Genomic DNA, 19,343 nt, shown 5'->3' on the forward strand with positions numbered 1-19,343 from the left:
ACTTCGGTTAAAATTTTAAATGTATACATATATATATGTGTGTATTATACATATATATATATATATATATATAATAAATTTGTTTTTATTATTTTTCATTTAATTAGGCCTGGCCAAGCGCGTAAGGCGTGCGACTCGTAATTCGCGGGTTCGCGCCCTCGTCGCGCTAAACATGCTCGCCCTATCAGCCGTGGGGGCGTTATAATGTTACGGTCAATCCCACTATTCGGTGGTAAATGAGTAGCCCAAGAGTTGGCGGTGGGTGGTGATGACTAGCTGCCTTCCCTCTAGTCTTACACTGCTAAATTAAGGACGCCTAGCACAGATAGCCCTCGAGTAGCTTTGTGCGAAATTCCAAAAACAAACAAAACAATTCGTTTAATTTTGCCCACTAGCAGTCCAGAGGTAACGAACTTATAACGCTAAAATCCAAAGTTCGATTCCATGTGATTGACAGAGTGCAACTAACTTCTCAGAGAAACCACAGAAACAACAATAAATAATTATAATACATTTTGTATTACATACTTTTTATTTGAGAGATTTCTTTGTCTTGTTAACTGACAAAGTAGGTTAGAAATACTGATAAATCTCTTCTACTGGACGAACATCGCGTGACGTAATATCGCAAACAGATAGCGCAGCGAAATGATGGACGATTCAATCTAATTATTCTACATGAGATCAGCATATTAAATTAATTATGTTAATTCCTGGGATAATGTCTTAGTTCTAACCTACGTAGGTTGTTTGCTTTATTCAAAAGGTAATGAAAATAGTATATTTCATGGACAATTAAACTACTGAGACCAACTGATACAGGCCTGGCATGGCCTAGCGCGTTAAGGCGTGCGCTTCGTAATCTGAGGGCCGCGGGTTCGCGCCCGAGTCGCGCCAAACATGCTCGCCCTCCCAGTCGTGGGGGCGTTATAATGTGACGGTCAATCCCACTATTCGTTGGTAAAAGAGTAGCCCAAGAGTTGGCGGTGGGTGGTGATGACTAGCTGCCTTCCCTCTAGTCTTACACTACTAAATTAGGGACGGTTAACACAGGTAGCCCTCGAGTAGCTTTGTGCGAAATTCCAAACCAAACCAACTGATACATCGGTGTGCATCTCAGAACGGCTGGTATGGGTGTTAACACTTTCATTGATAAGCAGAGAACAAACTTGTTAACCTGAAGATGAACTAGGAAGGTTTGAAACGTTGTTCTTTCCTTATCAATAAAAGTGTTAATACCCATACCAGTCGTTCTGAGACACCGATTTATTTCAAGTGGGTTTCTCATCATCAAGAGCTGGTACATCTCTCATTTCTCACGCTATTGGTTTATTAAGACGGAATTCGGTGACATTTTCAAATTATATCATTAACTCTGACAGTTAGAAGTTCGAGTATTGTCATTATTTGGTGTTGATACTCCCCAATGTATTGTAAATTGTTTTTACATTAAATAGGCTTTGAGAGTGAAGCTTTAAGTTTAAGGACTTACAATCCGCAGTGGACACCCCGAAGATAACCAGCTGCACAGCTTTGCAGAAAAAAAGTACTAGAGTGCAACATTTTTGTTATAAGTTTGTTTTTAACAAATTAAATTTTTAATGATTATTGCAATTTTTATTAATTTTACCATTTGAATACACGCACGCATGCTCACACACACACACATAGAGCTGTGTGGTTCTGCGCTTTATTCTAGTGTTTTCGAAGAACTTTTTCATTCTATATCACCAAAGAGTTTTAAACAGCTATTGTAAACTATGGATTACTTTCGATTGTGTTGGTCAAAACAAAAAATTAAAGTTATATACGTATATAGACATTCTTTTTTTTTTCATAGAGAACTTGAACAAGTTACTATTTTTCTGCATACGCGTTTATGATTACGAAAAGCGTATGTCAAGAACGTTTTCACGTCAATAACAACCGCAGATGCTAAAGATCGATTTCATTTTGTAACTCTGTGCTTTTAGCCTATTCTTCCTGAGAAAGGCTTGTGACTTTGCTTATATAACATGTTGTGAAGATGACCTCGAAATATTTGAATAGAAGTTTACTACATACATCTTAATGATAAGCATCCCGAACTGGTTCAGACATGTTTAAATGTGAGCGTTCTCTAACGCAGCACAAATCAGTCTTTAATTGTAATAGATTTTCTATAGTTATTATTAAAAACATAAAAAAATGTTATTATGTTGAGTCATAATAGCTGTTTCGTGAGCAAGTCGTTAAAGGGCAAGGTTAATGACATAATATTATAAAGTTTGTTCTAATGTCTGACAGTGTACATTTAATTATTTTCTGATTTGATCCTACTGTGGTCAAGCGGCTGGAGATCAGAAGGTCTCAGGCTCGAGACCTAGTGCTACCAGACATGCTTCGTAGTTTAATCTACGTTATAACAGTAATATTCAACCATGTTCTTCAGTTAAGAGTAGCCGTTTGGGAAGGCTATTACTGCTGATTTATTTCCCTCTCTCTTGTTCGCGGATCAAAATTAGGAACCACTATGTTTGAGTCATAGAGGTATCCTACCCATTTGTAAACAAATATATCTTTCTGATTCAATATCTTTACGCTATAAATGTTTACTATAACACATATATATTTCGTAAGCTACTTTACGTATCTGAAAAAAAAAAAAACTACCTTGAATAGCATTTCGTTTTTTTCATTTTTTCTTTGCTAAAGAGAAATAAGCTGGAAAACTCTTTTATATGAATAATACACTTGCACATTGCAAGTTTCCATTTTCATTATTAATGTTGTTGCATTTCTAAACGATTGTTTGGATATTAGTCAGTTTTACTAGTGTGTAATTGGCATGTTCATGATAATAAATAAATTTTGTATTCCGAAGACGTTTAACTTCAAAGCCTAAGTTATAGGGAGTTCTCGTTCAACTTATACTTTCGGCAAACTGTTATTGGATTTTGAAGTCCATGATAGGTTAAAAAATATCTCTAGCCAAAAGAAAGCAAATGGTTCATACACATATGAATGTGTTTTTAACTCTGCCTTATACGTAGTAATATTTAGACAAATTTTCTGTTGGGTCTTTGGTAAAATATTTTTAAAACATTTTATAGCTACCATAATGCTATTATAACATATAGGTTACTTTAGGCTTAGTCTAAAGTAAGTGTTATTCTGGTTTCTACTTCGAACCGATTGACTATTTTTGTATAAGGTAACGAAACTTTTTTCTACGATGTTGTTCTGCGAATTTTTTTAAATAAGCTTAAAGAAAGTTTCTTTCGTAATACTATTCGTTCAACATTTTAACAGAAATTTATAACAGTTTTCCAATAATATTATTCAGCTAACCCTTTTTATATAAACTCACAACAATATTATTCTAATATATTATTCGCCGATCCTGTTTCACGAGCTTATTCAGGTTTTTCTTCTACAATATTATTCAGTGAATCAGTTTTTATGAGGTTACAACCATTTTATTTTAAAATATTATTCACCGAACACTTTTCTATAAGCTTAAAGCATTTTTGTTCTACAATATTATTTACTGTATTGTTTACTAGGTCTACAGAGATAAAAGTTGATGTTTTGCGTGTCAGAGTACAGTATCTTTACATTTATGTGAAATCGTTTAACTTCAGTTGAATCCTGTCAGTCATCGAATTAGAAGATTCATTAAGGAAACTAACTGTCATTATATTTATTTTGTTGGCCCCGCTCGTACAGCAGTAAGTCTACGAACTTACAACGCTAAAATCAGAGGTTTGATTCTCTTTAGTGGGCTCAGCAGGTAGCCTGATGTGGCTTTGCTATAAGAAAAAACACACACACATTTGGTATGAATTACCGCACATTTTTTTTTTACCAAGATTACAATGGATTATAATTCCATTAAACATGGATGAATAATAATCAGTACTGTAAAACAACGGTAAAAAAATAATGCATTTACTTCAAGAATGTGTGAGTTATAAGATAGGCCAACAAGAAATGGAATTTATCAGTTTCTTATTAAAATCTTTAGAACAACCTGTAGACGTAAGGAAAAGGTAAGTGTTTAATACTACTGCTTAGTGACAAAATGTTAAATGTGTGGATTATATAAAGTTCTATATGTTATAATTAAATAAGATAAAATAAAGCCTCCAACATATTGCACGTAAAATGTGTTATCACACGATCTGAAGTTTTACAGCTTCATTCTACATGTAATGGAAAAACAGGATTTAATAAAAGTTTGGAGACGGCTTGACTGGGTAATGAAGAATATTTTATCATAAATGTAAGAAGTTGCAAAAAAATTATGTCATTCTCGATTGCTGGTCGAAACGCCGTACATTTATAATAACGTTTTCGTCATTACCCAGCCGAGCCATCTTCAAACTTTTATTTTTTATAAAGTGGGTTCCCTGTCATCAAATGTAAAATAGATTATTTTTTGTTTAAAGTGAAAGGCAATGCTACACAATGGGATATCTGTTTTCTGCCCATCACGGATGTCAAACTCTAGTTTCTAGAGTTGTACGTCAGCAGACATGCCGCTGTGCCACCAAGAAGACTAAAGATAAAATTGTATTCAGAAAGTGTATCTCAACCCTAAAATAAAATACATTTTAAAACATCTATTTCATTTTCGCTCTCGAGAAATCAGTTTCACAAAACTAACCCAATAACGTTCTAACTGGACAGAATTGTTTATCTAACATGATAATTAAGTAATAATAAATTTCAGCCACAAAATTATCATAAGTTATTTTTATCAAAGTTATTTATAAATTGAAACACATTTTATCCGTTAAACGCAAAAGTTATATGATGTATGTGTTTTTTTTTATTTCACCCAAAGCTACTCGAGGGCTATCTGTGCTAGCCGTTCCTAATTTAGCAGTGTAAGACTAGGAAAGGCAGCTAGTCATCACTATACACCGCCAACTCTTGGGCTACTCTTTCACCAACGAATAGTGGGATTGACTGTAACATAACGCCCCCACGGCTGAAATGGCGAGCATGTTTGGTGTGACGGGGATGCAAACCCGCGGCCCTCAGATTACGAGTCGCACACCTTAACCCACCTGGCCATGCCAGGGACGATGTATGCACTTGATGTTTTATACTTCGAGTTTCTTGAAGAAAGAACGAAAACAATTTATCAAAGTCAAATCTGGGAGGGATGTACGTCATGCAAGAAGGAAATACGTCACACAGGAGTCTCTCCTTAACTCTAGTACCACCGTTTTTCAAAATGGATAACAGAGAATGATCTTTAGAAATATTGGTAATACAAATTTAAAATGCCTAAGAAATAACTTCTTGAAATATTTTCTTCACAGAATTATCTATTTGTTTATTTCAAAAAGAACAACCATAAACATACAATGATACCTAGACAACGATTTATACAGATATTCAATGTGTAGTTTATATTTTTATATACTGCAGAGGTGAAATAAAGGTGTTTGCTATTTAAACACACCAGATATAAGTTTAAGAAATATTTATCAGAAGACGAATGCCTCTCAACTAAATAAATTAGCACAACAACAACACATGTTTCTGAAAATCTGCAACGAATGTACAGCTAATTTCCAGTATTTCTTTGTTTTATCAATGTGTGTTTGGTTTGAATTTTGTGCAAAGCTACACGAGGACTATTTATACTAGCCGTCCCTAAATTAGTAGTGTAAGACTGGAGAGAAGGCAACTAATCATTATCACTTACTGACAACTCTTGGGCTACTCTTTTACCAACGAATAGTGGGATTGACCGTTCATTATTACGTTACCAAGGCTGAAAGGGTGAGAATGTTTGGTGGGCTGTGGATTCAAATCCGCAATTCTCAAACTGTAAGTCGAGCTCCCTAACCACGTGGCCATGCCAATCTTTTTCTTCTTTCAAATCTATTCTCTAGAATGTCATTGGATGCTGTAGCATTAAGATTTCTATTCACTGGAACTAAAGAGCGTAGCCAAAACCATGAAAAACAGCCCCAGACTATTATTCTTCCTCCACAAAATTTTACAGTTGGTACTATGCATTCAGGCAGGTAGCGTTTTCCTGGCATCTGCCAAACTCAGATTCGTCCGTCAGACAGCCAGATAGTGAAGCGTGATTCATCACTCCAGAGAACGTGTTTCACTGCTCCAGAGTCCAATAGCAGTGTGCTTTACACCACTCCAGCCGACACTTGGTAATGCGCATGGTGATTTTAGGCTTGAGTGCTGCTGCTCAGCCATGGAAACCCACATCATGAAGCTCCCAATGAACAGTTTTTGTGTTAACGTAGCTTTCAGAGGCAGTTAGGAACTCGGTAGTGAGTGTTGCAACTGTGGACAGACGATTTTTTTTGCGCTACGCGATTCAGTACTCGACGGTCCAGTTCTGTGAGCTTGTGTGGCCTACCACTTCGTGGCTGAGCTGTTGTTGTTCCTAGACGTTTCCGCTTTACAATAACAGCACTTACAGTTGTTCGGGACAGCTCTAGTAGGGCAGAACTTTGATGAACTGACTTGTTGGAAAGGTAACATCTTATGACAGTGCGACGTTGAAAGTCACTAAGCTCTTCAGCACGACCCATTCTACTGCCGATGTTGGTCTATAAAGATTGCATAGCTGTATACTTGATTTTATGCACCTGCTAACAATGAATGTGGCTGAAATAGCCAAACTCACTAATTAGAAAGGGTGTCCACATACTGTCGATTAACAACTTCTCAGCTTTGTCGAGTTAACAAATTCCATTCATTAATTGTTTGTAAAGAAATGTTCAGTGATTTACTGTTTTGACTTATTAGTTACTGTGGCTCTTCTCGTATTTCTATTTTATTTCAAAGAGATTTTTGTCTTAAACTGAAAGAAGACTGAAAACACGATTACGATCCAGAACTTTGTTACATCTTAAGTGATCCTGTAAGACGAGAGAAAAATCCCCGGCATGGTCAGGTGGCTAAGGCATTCGACTCGTAATCTGAGAGTTGCGGGTTCGAATCCCCTTTACACAAAACATGCTCTATCTTTCAGCCGTGGAGGCGTTATAATGTGATAGTCAATCCCACTATTCGTTGGTAAAAAAGTTGGCAGTAGGTGGTGATAACTAGCTGCCTTCTCTCTAGTCTTACACTGCTAAACTAGATACGGCTAGCTCAGATAGCCTTCGTGTAGCTTTGCGCGAAATTCAAAACAAACAAAACCAAGACGAGAAAAAAAAATAGAGATATTAATCTCATGACTGATTATTGTTTCTCAAGTGTTACTCAATATCTCGACATAAGGTTTGTGGTAGTCGATTAAGAACAAAATAAAGTATCTTCAGGTGCCTCAAATTAAGAGATAATTTGAAAAAGTAAAGAAAAAATATATTCCCGTGAAAAGTTAAAGGACTGGTACAAGAGCTAAATCAATAAGGAAATAATGGAAACAATATATTCATGTAAAGATTATGCTTCAGGAAATATTATAATTAAAAATTCGTATGAAAACACAATCTGATTCCAGCATGCAATTCACTCAACCTTTTCATTTTTAATTGCACAAATTAATATGACTTTTTAATTTGTTTTCAGAGGAAGAGATACGTATTTGACACGTGATAGTATTTTAGTTTAACACTTGGAAGATAAAATCAATCAGGGATAACAGGGGATATAATTTGATAAGACAAAAAGGGGAGTAATGATAAATGATATTAACATTGTAGGCAAAAAATAAATGTGAAAACAAAGATGTTTCTGGCAGTACCTTTCTTTGCTCAGAGTTTTTTGTGTGTATCTAAATGGTTTTCTCAAAAGAGTTAAAACATTCTAGGCAGATTTCTGGACAACATGTTAGATTTATTCATCTGAAGTCCAAGTCAAGCTATTGATCGGGTGATCCTCGCGTGGTTGCTTCACAAGTCTTAGAGTACGGTTGCATGCAGGAAGATTTGGCGCGCGCAGCCGAAGCGCAGTTTTCCAAAGCTGCATTTTCCTTGGCTGCAGCTCAATAATTTAATTCGTGACAAGTGTCCGCTTAAACACGTAAACAGAAGCCTGCTCTTATACAGAAACTGAGGACGCTCTTAAAGTGAACAGAACCGTGGAGACTGCTTGTAATTATTCATAAGACAATGATCTCGAAATGGATTACACTCACTTATCTCTTGTTAAGTTTCTGGGTCGTGTATGTTAGCAAAGCCAGTTCCGAAACGAAACGGCTTTATGATGACCTCATCAATGGTTACAACTCTCTCATTCGCCCTGTGGGTAACACCTCTGATAAATTAACAGTCAAGATGGGCCTCAAGTTGTCTCAGTTGATTGACGTGGTAGGTTTGAATTTTATTTACGTGAAGCTTTACGAACACTGCAAACAGCTAGAGATCTGATTTTAGTATTCACAGTAAAAACCACTAAACTTATTGTTACCGAGCTTCACATTTACAAACAACATCAGTCCGGCACTTGTAAACTTTTACTTTGATATCTTGTTCTCATTGACACTTTGAACATTCCATTCCCCTAACACACGAGAAGTTTAATACATGTTAGACATCATGAGTCAAACTTTAAACATCAAAAGGCAATTCTACCTCTTAAGGTGATTAAAACATTTTATTGGAGAAATCAGTTGCCTTGGAAATCGTTACACCCAGTTCTGAATTAATAGGTTAAATAGTTTTACATTTTTGAGAAATTTCATGAGCAAATAATTAAGTAGGTCTAAATACTAACTGAAGTTCCGAGCAAATATCCTCAAGTAAAATATTTTAATAAGTTGTGTTTTCTTCGCCATTTCTTATTTGCGTTTACTTTTTACTTGGGACTAAGTATTACAATTCCATATATGATAACATTTTTTCAGTCTTAAGAAACAACACAAAAAGAAAACGTTAAAGTTCTGTTTTATATCTCATTATTTAATCTATTATATTTCATTATTAAAAATAAGTTTGTTTTGTTTTTTTTAGATTTAGCAATATTAGTCCTTCCAGGACTCAATATTCGATGTCTAATATATTACTAAAGCTTGTTTTGAAGAAACGTGTCTAAGCAAAACATTTTTACTTAATATGACTTCATTATTCAATTATAAAATTAAATGTTTTATATAAGAATATCTAAAAACTCTTCCAGGTTATTGGTACTGTTAATCACCTGAAATAACGTTTGTTCTTGCAGTGAAAAAATCCACAGAGGTTTCCAGTTTTCTTATGAATTGTAAAGCAATAATAGTCTTTTAATTTAATGTTTTCACACTTCGAAACTTAAAAAAAAAACTTTTAAATGCTGACGTTATGCTTTTCTCAGTGTAGAATTACGTTTTTAATGAAAAATTAATTGTTCATATTTTTTTAGCAATACTGATGATATTTTGTGTATTAAATATAGAAGATGTTTCACGATAGCAACATTAAGATTGTTTTACCTCGGACTTTTACTGAGAATGTGTTTGAGTAAATTAATTTTCTCTAAAATTCAAGTAAAAATGACACCATCCGTATTAAGTTATTGTGAAGATTGACGGGTGGTAGCCCTTAAATTTTTGTATCAGTGTATATATAATCAGCGCGAGTATTTGTATTACGTTCCAAACGCATTCCAAACGGTCTTTAACGATGCTACAGCTTGCTGTTATTAGTTCTTTAATGCTTCTAATGAGACAGTTGATACTTTGTGTATTTTCACATTGTAGTGATTTTGAATTGGAAAGAAACTAACACAAAAATCTAGGTGTCTAAATATTAAGTAAAATGATAGTTTTAAACATTCGTAACACTAATTTGTTGAAGTAAACCTTGATAAATCTGTAGCTGGATTTATCGAGTTTTATTAGCTCTAACTTCAAAGCTGAGATGTTGTAATTTGTTGTTTAACAACCTTGTGGGACGTAAAATAAGTAAGTTATAATTAGAGGTTTGATGGCTATTAAAAGGTTAGTACTTAATGTAAGAATTTTTGGTGTCTTGAATTAATGGGTGCCAAAACATTAAGCCACCATCTTTGAACAACGACTCCGTCAGTGAAGGCATAAAACAAGAACAACATTCATTCTTTAAATTATAATATTTGCATTTTCGAAATCTTTTTAACTTGCAGTGTAAATATGCAAACTTTATTTTAGTCATTCGTTTACGTGTTTTCAGAAAAATATTTAAGCAATAGTGTGACGTATTTCTACGTTCTGTTTGCTTTAAATTTTGCGCAAAGTTACACTCGCAGACAACCCTCTACAATTTAAACGTTATAGACTAGACTTACTAGAGGGAAAGAAGCCAGTCAACACCACCCACTGCCAAATCTCGAGCTACTTTATACCATCTTATAATTAGATTGACCATAACATTAAAATGTCCCCATGGCTAGAAGGGCGAGTGAGCATATTTGACCAGGTGGTTCGGTTCGCTACCTGCAGATACTATATCAAGCGACTTAAATAATAGGTTATTCTAGGCCTCATTTACACCTAAACCTATGCGACACTTCTACAAATTCATATTAGAAACAATTTCTGTTGGTCCCCCAGTGGCATGGCGGGATGTCTGTTTGAATAAACTGGGGAGGGAAGCATTCAGAACCTTAAGGAATATAAACTGTTAAAGACTTTGTGAATATCCAACAGCTTTAATTTACAATATGTTTACAAACTGAAAGATCGGTTTGGAAACTCTTTTTAAATAAAATAATTTTATAAGAAAACATTTTTCGCGCAGTTGATGTTTATAAAGACATCTATAAAAAAAAGTGTGAATCGCAGAACACAAAAAGTAAAACCTACATATATTTTTATTTTAAAATTGTTTGTAAAATAATTATCTTAAAACGTGTTTAAGCAATAAAACACCCACAAAATATAAGGGCAATACTAAACTTTACCAAAATATAAGGGTAATACTAAACTTTACCAAAATATAAGGGTAATACTAAACTTTACCCAAGTACATTTATTGGCACAACAACCCGTTCCTTTGTCCAATTGAGCATGGATTTACTTGGTATATGTAGGTGGGTCGTGAGATGGGAAAGTTTGTGAACCTCTGTCTTAAGGTTAAATTGTTTAAAACAAAAGCTATATTTGTGTTCTTGAAATATTAATAATATATATATATATTGATTGGTCTCTTTAGTTCCCATTGCCTTCTTAAGCACGTTTCCAATCTACCAAATGATCTGTGGGTTCATTATATCTTTGTTTTTGTTGCAAGAGGGGCTCCAATAACATATGCCCCATAAAAAAAGTAAAATTATACCATCACTATTTAATGATGAAATCCTCTATGTACTTTACACAGGAATTGAGGGACGTCACCCAATAATTTATCATTTCTTTACGATGAATGTTGTGACAGCCAAACAATATAAGATTACCTAATAAAACCTAATACATGGACCCTATCCACAGTTAACATTAAATGAACAAGTCGGTCATGAGTTAGCATACAATCCAATGATATTTGTATTTTTACATCTTCAACTTGGTTTGTTTTGAATTTCGCGAAAAGCTACTCGAGGGCTATTTCCGCTAGCCGTCCCTAATTTAACAGTGTAAGATGAGAGGGAAGGCAGCTAGTCATCACCATCCACCGCCAACTCTTGGGCTACTTTTTAACCGACGAATAGTGGGATTGATCGTAACATTATAACGTCCTTACGGCTGAAAGGGCGAGTATGTTTGGTGTGATGGGGATTCGAACTCGCGACCCTCAGATTACGAGTCAACCTCCTGGCCATGCCAGGCCTACCTCTTTAGTCGCCATTATATGATTCTTTCTTATACTAATGTGTATATGCTTATAATATGTCACCCTCAAAGGGTCTGTTAATAAAAATATAACGTAAATAAAAGCCAATGTATGTTACGTCACATTTGATTTCTCAAAATAGGAGGAGTCATGAAACCCAAAGTGCATTTATACAAATAGAATAGTTCGATTATTATCTGCTCATTACGATTTTAGTGACGGGGATGCAAGGGTGTCGTGAAGGGTAATGTGTGTTCCGTGAAACCTTATACGTGTAGTGAATGTTGTTATAAGTCTAAAGTAAAGACATAGTGTGGGATCACTTAATCTAGAGCCAAGTGCATAAAATCTATCAGGGAAATAAAAATATCTATTCAATTTTAAACTTAAATCGTTTTTAAATTAAGCTATTTTCTGTTAATTAAATGACCAACGTGTTTAATAAAATGCAAACCTCTTTAATCAACAGAAACTCTAAATTAAGAAACCAACAAATATTTTCCAGTTTTGTTGTATATACAATTCATTAGCCCGGCACGGCCAAGTGTGTTAAGGAGTTCGACTCGTAATCCGAGGGTCGCGGGTTCGAATCCCGGTCGCACCACACATGCTCGCTCTTTCAGCCGTGGGGGCGTTATAATGTGACTGTCAATCCCATTATTCGTTGGTAAAAGAGTTGGCGGTGGGTGGCGATGACTAGCTGCCTTCCCTGTAGTCTTGTACTGCTAAATTAGGGACGACTAGCGCAGATAGCCCTCGAGTAGTTTTGCGCGAAATTCAAAACAAACAAACAAACAAATACATTTCATTTTATACTTTCAGTACACAGTAACTTAACAACAATATTAAGTTATACTATTGTTGTTAAGCAGCATGGCTTAAAAACCATTGTTGAAACGTAGTGTAAATACACTGGCTTTTCTACATATTGGAATTTGTTAATCTAACTGATTTGTTTTACCAATGATTATTTCATGAATACGCCACGAGTTCATCTTAATTTATTTACTTTTAATTGGCTCGCAAAGAAATTTGCCAATATCTGACTGCCTCGATTGCACCCCCTGCCTCTTTGTTTGCCAAGACTGATTCTGCCAAATTTATTTCAGTTAGCAAAGAAATGTGAGGCTTGGATATACTATGGGGTGGCAGTTCTTGTCTCGTCATTTTTGATGGGATTTTCGCTAGTTTTTATGCAACAGCTAACATATTTTTAAAGATTATCTAAATGCAAACATTGAAGTCATTGAATCACTGTAGTAACTGTCTGTTGTTTCTATTACTACTGCATCAACACAGCTCGTGTATAGTTTTCTTGAAACTTAGGATTCTGTTTATACACGAAAAGTACGAATGTTATAATTGCCAACCATTTCTCTTCTTGTATGTTTCTCTTGAGTAAAAGATTACTTTTTATAGAATCGCGAATATTTTTATCATAAAGGAACAGAGCTGATACACTTCTCTATAGATACCAGAACGTTTCTAAAGCGTATGTTTGGTTATTGGTCTTTGTTATTTTTTAGCTTCGCGAATGCCGGCAACATTCTTTGCTGCAGAAGTAACTGTTCGATAAAGAAACTAACAGGCAGAATAAAAGCGTTAGAACTTGTTTATATATAAATATATACATATATATAAATAAATGACAGTACAAAACTCTCTATTATCCTTTCAGGATACATAACGCATAATCAATAATGAAAATAGTTTCAATAAAAGTTACAGACAAACATTTTTTGTGAGATTTATATTCACATAACTGCGTTTATTTCTAATTACTTTGTCGTCAGGAAGTCATTAACGAGGTTGTTTTCTGATGTAAGCAAGATAATAACATTTAGTAAACAAAGTTATGTGTGCATTCAATATTCCCTCTGTTTGTTCAAGAGTAAACCTAAGTTGTTACATCGCTAAAGAGTTGTACTAGGCACAGCACAGATCGCCCATTGTGCAGCTTTGTGTTTACCCACGAAATAAAGAAACAAAAAATATCCAAAAACTGCGGATATTAATTCTAATAGTGATAATTTAAGTAAAGAATATTATTATGGTACGGTACACTTTCTGATACATAATGGTACACCCTCTGGTACATAAACATAGTTTGATTTAATGAAGAGGAATCGAAATAAAAACATCGAAACTTTTTATCAAAAGTGAAAGTGAATATTATTATTCAGCTGAAAGCAATTATTACAGGGATAAGCACTCAAAATCATTTGATTCAATAATATTACAGAGACATGTGTGTGTGTGTGTTTTCTTATAGCAAAGCCACATCGGGCTGTCTGCTGAGTCCACCGACACTAAAACATCATTGAAAAGTGTTGATTGGATAATGTTGAGGCCCGGTATGGCCAGGTGGTTAAGATGCTCGACCCGTAATCTGAGGATCGCAGGTTCGAATCTCCATCGCACCAAACATGCTCGCCCTTTCAACCGTGAAGGCGTTATGATGTTACGATCAATCTCACTATCGTTGGTAAAAGACTAGCCCAAGAGTTGGTGGTGAAGGTGATGACTAGCTGCCTTCCTTCTTGTCTTACACTGGAAAATTAAGGACGGCTGACGCAGATAGCCCTCATGTAGCTTTGGCGAAAATTTCAAAAACAAACAATCAATAATGTTGAGTCGTATTCTGATGACTTATAATTAAACGTATAGTTATTTCTACAAGTACAAATAATGAGAAATATATTAATCCAATTATTCCGAGTAATGTTCTGATTAATTATTATGCTTTTTAATGAAAAATACCTTTACGAAAACTCTAAATAATTAATGTGTCAAATATTTAGATTGTACCTTTCCAGATTCAGATGGAATTATTTAAACGTAGTAATATGATAAAAAATTTTTGGATTACAACTTTTTTGCTACATTTGTTGACTTTCAGGAGCTCTGGTTTCTTTGTATTACTTTCTAATCTCATTAGACAGAAAGAAAAGAACCGTAAACGTAAAAGGTTAAAGCAATAAGTATATCATTTGCTTTCGTAAATTCCTTAATATAGGGGTTGACTCATTTTAACCTACTTACAAAGCTTGTTCTACACATTTCCAAGTCATTAAAGAAATGACCTTAATCAACTATATGCATTTTGCGTTTGTTTGTTTGTTTTTTTTCAAGTAGAAAAAGAAAATTGAACAAGTCCTCTAATATCACGTGATTCTAATTTGCTTACAAACAGAATAAAACATTGTAATTCAGGTTTCTTTAGAATATTAAGTTCAACGAGGGTTATTGTGTTACCCGATTTTGATGAATGGTAACTATAGTCGATGTATATTTTTAAGCCTGTCTTTTAACACTGAAGCCCGTTCTCATGAATTTTCTAAAAAGATTTTGCGCCGTAACATTAGTCGATATTTAGGAAGCAGCAGTAATATATATATATATATATAATAACCAATCTTCACGAAAATTATGCTTTTATTCAAGTTCCACAATACCCATTTACTCGGATCTTCTTCAGGCGAGTGGTAATTCTAAATCAAAAGGGCAGTTGAGTGGTAACTGTGTTATGTTGCAAGTTAACACTTACCTGAAGAAAGTCTTTTAAATGAAGTAAAGGCTCGAAATAACAGGTTCCTCAAGTGGAAAACCATGGAAGGCAGGTTTTACTGAACCATTTTCATATTTACGACAACACTAATTATTGCATATGCAATTTTGCAATGTAGGGTAAGAAATTGAGATACAGTTTTTTAAGAAAAGAAAAACGTAAGAGTGTTTCAGGCTAAAATATTTAATAAAAAAGTAAATTTTTGCAAGAAAACGCTTACAAGGGAAGTTAAAGCAACATATTTCGTATAGAGGACAGTTTCATATCTTCTCCCCATCGCAGTAGTTCAGCAATATGCCTGTGGACTTAGAATATATATTCATACATACACATATTTATCTGTAATATAAGTTAATATTTTGTTACATGTGAAATTCGCCGATATTCTTAATGACACTCGCGTAGTTATAACCCGGAAATAGGATGACATTTAACTACATAGTCAAAATTTGCACATAAAACAAACACCGAACCAACATCGCACACAATATTCTTACCACACCTAACACAACTTGAATTTCTAACGCATACATACAGATAGATAGGCATAGTATGTGCCTCACTTAGTTTTTGCTAAGTGGTGATTGGTCAATCATAGTAACAAAAGAAGAAAAAATACGCTTCCCTAAGTATAGGTTGCAGTAAGGAAGCACATCATATATACATGTAACATTATTAAGTTAGATTTGATTTGGAATTTATGGCAAAGCTACACAAGGATTATCTACAACAAGGATAATGTTGTTCTATTCCTTAAACTGAATCGAACCATGAATTTTCAGAACAAACAGTGTCATATTTGTAGTTTTTTTGGTAAAGATTGGTTTGGTTTGTTTTGAATTTCGCGAAAATCACGAGGGCTATCTGCGCTAGCCATTACTAATTTAGCAGTATAAGACTAGAGGGAAGGCAGCTGGTCATCACCACCCACCGCCAACTATTGGGCTACTCTTTTACCAACGAAGAGTGGGATTGATCGCACCATTATAACGCTCCCACGGCTAAAAGGGAGAGGATGTTTGCTGTCACGAGAAATCGAACCCGAACCCGAATCAAGTGCCTTAACCACCTGGCCATGCCAAACCATTATTAAGTTAGAAGAGGTAAGGTAACAACTCGTAACTACATGTATAATATTGCTAAGGAGGTAAAGAAACTCAGAACACGTATCACTTTAAAATTATAAAATATATTTCTTCATAAAATGTTACAGATAAGGTTTAGCGATTTGTAAGAAGTTCTGCATATCCTGTATCTATTTGAGATAAGTGGTGAGTTCGAATATGTTTTTTTTTCTTGTAGCATATCACCATCAGGATTCTAAGATCATGTCTGAGCTTAAATACAAATTTTGACTACTAACATAATTTAGTTTTATCCTACAGCTCTACCTTTTCTAATCTACACTTTAACCTTTGTCAAAGTTAATGCAACTCTTATAAGCACATACTCTTGTGACCTACAGAGTGTACATAAATTGCATGCTAATGTCATAAGTTAACCGGATAACAGTTCGAAGGTTTAGAGGAACAAAGTTTTCTCTGTCATTTTCACCTATATTTGAATATACGTTCAACACAGAGAATATTTTGTAAGAGTGTATAATACTTAGTTATTGAATTTCTTTTGAATGGCTGGGAACACAGTTTTAGTGATTATATAATGGGCGTAGCTAATTTGATAGATTTGTTTGAAAGGCAGTAAACAAAATTCTAGAGAGGTTCCTGGAGTGTGACTAATATACAAAAAAAAATATTTTGAATGACAGAGAACACAGTGGTACTATAGATTTATATATTTTATTTGCACCAATGGCTAGTGTTAAAAAACACATAACCATTATATGATCTTTAGTTTTGTTGAACAATAATTTGAAACAATACTCACATAAAATAAGTTTTTACTCTATCTTTCTTTCTATGAAACATCTAGTTCAATACTATATTTAGGGCTACTTCTCAGAAGTACATAGAGTAAATTACTCAAGGGTATGTTCATTATGAGTCTGTGTGAAAGTTAAATACCAAATAAAAACATTTTTTTCCAAAAGTAAAATATATATACATATATTTCATCAAATTTCGTACAATACAAACCATTAAATCAGCAAACTACGTTGTATTACGTAACCGAAACACCAATATTTTTATACGAAGGTTAAGTAATTTTGTACTAATTTTCACTACACATTTTAACCTCATTTTATACCATGGAGTCTACGATTACTTTTTGATTGTTGCGAGATCAACTAGTTTCTATAACCTGTAGATATAGATTAAAGACGAGTCTTGATCATATATAAAGATAATATAACAAACAATATGATTGTTAAAACATTTTTAACTTTTCATGTTAAACATGTAAGTTTGCAATGAAATATAATATATGCTTCTAGGTTTATGCCTTTTTTCAAAGTTAGAAAGGCCAAGTCTACTTGTTACCTATTAATAAAACATAACAGCCTGTGAGGTTTGAAAAGAAATGTCTAAAAAATACAAAAAATAAAGAATGAATATACATGTTAAACACATTCAGAACAAAAACATGTTAATTTTTAAAACTGCCTTTCATTATGTACTTCAGCAATGCGTGTATGAAAGATTGTTTGTTTTCTTCTACACAGAACCGTCATAAATATGCCTGATAATGGTTTGAAAATCATTACTATTATATTTCTCATCTTTGTTTTTTTTAAGAAACACTTGAAAATGGTCTGAACTGATTATTGTGGACAAGATTTTAAAAGCAACAATTATTCTAAATTCAGTTTTTTCAACAACAGGGGACAAATTTAAACGTTTTGGCTGCAATTAACACGTTTAAGTTCTCTCTTTCTATAGCACTTCAGTGGACACATGTAAATTCCTTCTCTAGAACGCTTCAATGGCTACATGTACGAGGGCTGTTCAAAAATTACGCGGACTGTTTGAATTTCGCGGCTCCAGTTGGTTCCAGGGGAATCCGCTTGGTGTCGCTAGGTTCGCACAGATCAGCTGATTACGACGCCATTTCCCGATTGCAGATATCTTCATTTGTGTATTAGCTACGCGGTTTTAAGTGAAGTGCGAATTTTTCGTTTGGCGGATTTCAGAATGAATGACCTGAAGGAGCAACGACTCACTGTGAAATTTTGTGTTAAACTTGGAAAATCTGCGACTGAAACTTTTGCTATGCTTAACACGGCTTACGGTGATGTTGCTATGAAGCGTACGGCATGTTTCAAGTGGCATGAACGTTTTAATGATGGTCGACAATCCATTGAAGATGATGAGCGTCCTGGACGTTCTTCCACGTCAACTGACGACCCACACGTCGACAAAATCAACACCCTGGTGCGGGCAAATCGACGTCTGACTGTCAGGGAGCTTGCTGAAGAGTGTGGGATATCAGTTGGATCTTGTTACGAGATTTTGACCGAAAAATTGAAGATGCCCCGTGTTGCTGCGAAGTTTGTGCCTCAGAACTCGTGAGTTTTTGGCCAAACACTCGATCACTGATCTTCCCCACCCCCCTACTCACCTGACCTTGCTGCTTGAGATATTTTCTTGTTCCCCAAACTCAAAAGACCCTTGAAAGGAAGAAGATTTGAGACGATTCCCGAGATTAAGGCAAATACGACGAAGGAGCTGGAGGACATTACAAAAGAAGCGTACCAGGACTGTTTCAACAAGTGGAAACACCGTTGGGATAAGTGTGTGCGTTGGGGAGGAGAGTACTTTGAAGGGGTCTCAGACCTGTAACTTCTAATTAAAGTACATTTTGTTTTATGACGTCAGTCCGCGTATTTTTTGAACAGCTCTCGTAGGTTTCTTTTCTAAAACACTTCAACAGACACGTTTTTAGAACACTGCAAAGAATGCATGTAAGTCACCTCTCAGGAGCCCTCCAATTGACAAGTGTATGTCTCCTTCCTAGAACACAGCAATGGACACAATGTAAGTCTACTCCAGAAAACTCCAATGGGAGATTACAGCTTTGTACCACCATCATGATTACGTATTCTTAAATTTTCGCGATGTTTGTTAATAAGTCAAGAAATATGAAGAGATATGTTTGTTACTATTTAGCTAAAAATAAGC

The 19,343-nt window shown here is 34.7% G+C and overlaps 1 protein-coding gene across 1 annotated transcript in view; it reads left to right on the forward strand.

Annotated features, from left to right (window-relative positions):
* The first annotated feature begins 7,914 nt into the window (after positions 1-7,914).
* LOC143238284 (acetylcholine receptor subunit alpha-like 1) overlaps positions 7,915-19,343 on the forward strand; it is a 28,790-nt gene continuing 17,361 nt past the window's right edge. The window contains exon 1 of the mRNA XM_076478377.1: positions 7,915-8,282. Coding sequence (XP_076334492.1) covers positions 8,085-8,282 — 198 coding nt within the window. The 5' untranslated portion in view covers positions 7,915-8,084. The remainder of the gene's footprint in view (positions 8,283-19,343) is intronic.

This window comes from Tachypleus tridentatus, chromosome 13 (genome assembly GCF_004210375.1).
Source record: "Tachypleus tridentatus isolate NWPU-2018 chromosome 13, ASM421037v1, whole genome shotgun sequence".
Classification (NCBI taxonomy): Eukaryota; Metazoa; Arthropoda; class Merostomata; order Xiphosura; family Limulidae; genus Tachypleus; species Tachypleus tridentatus.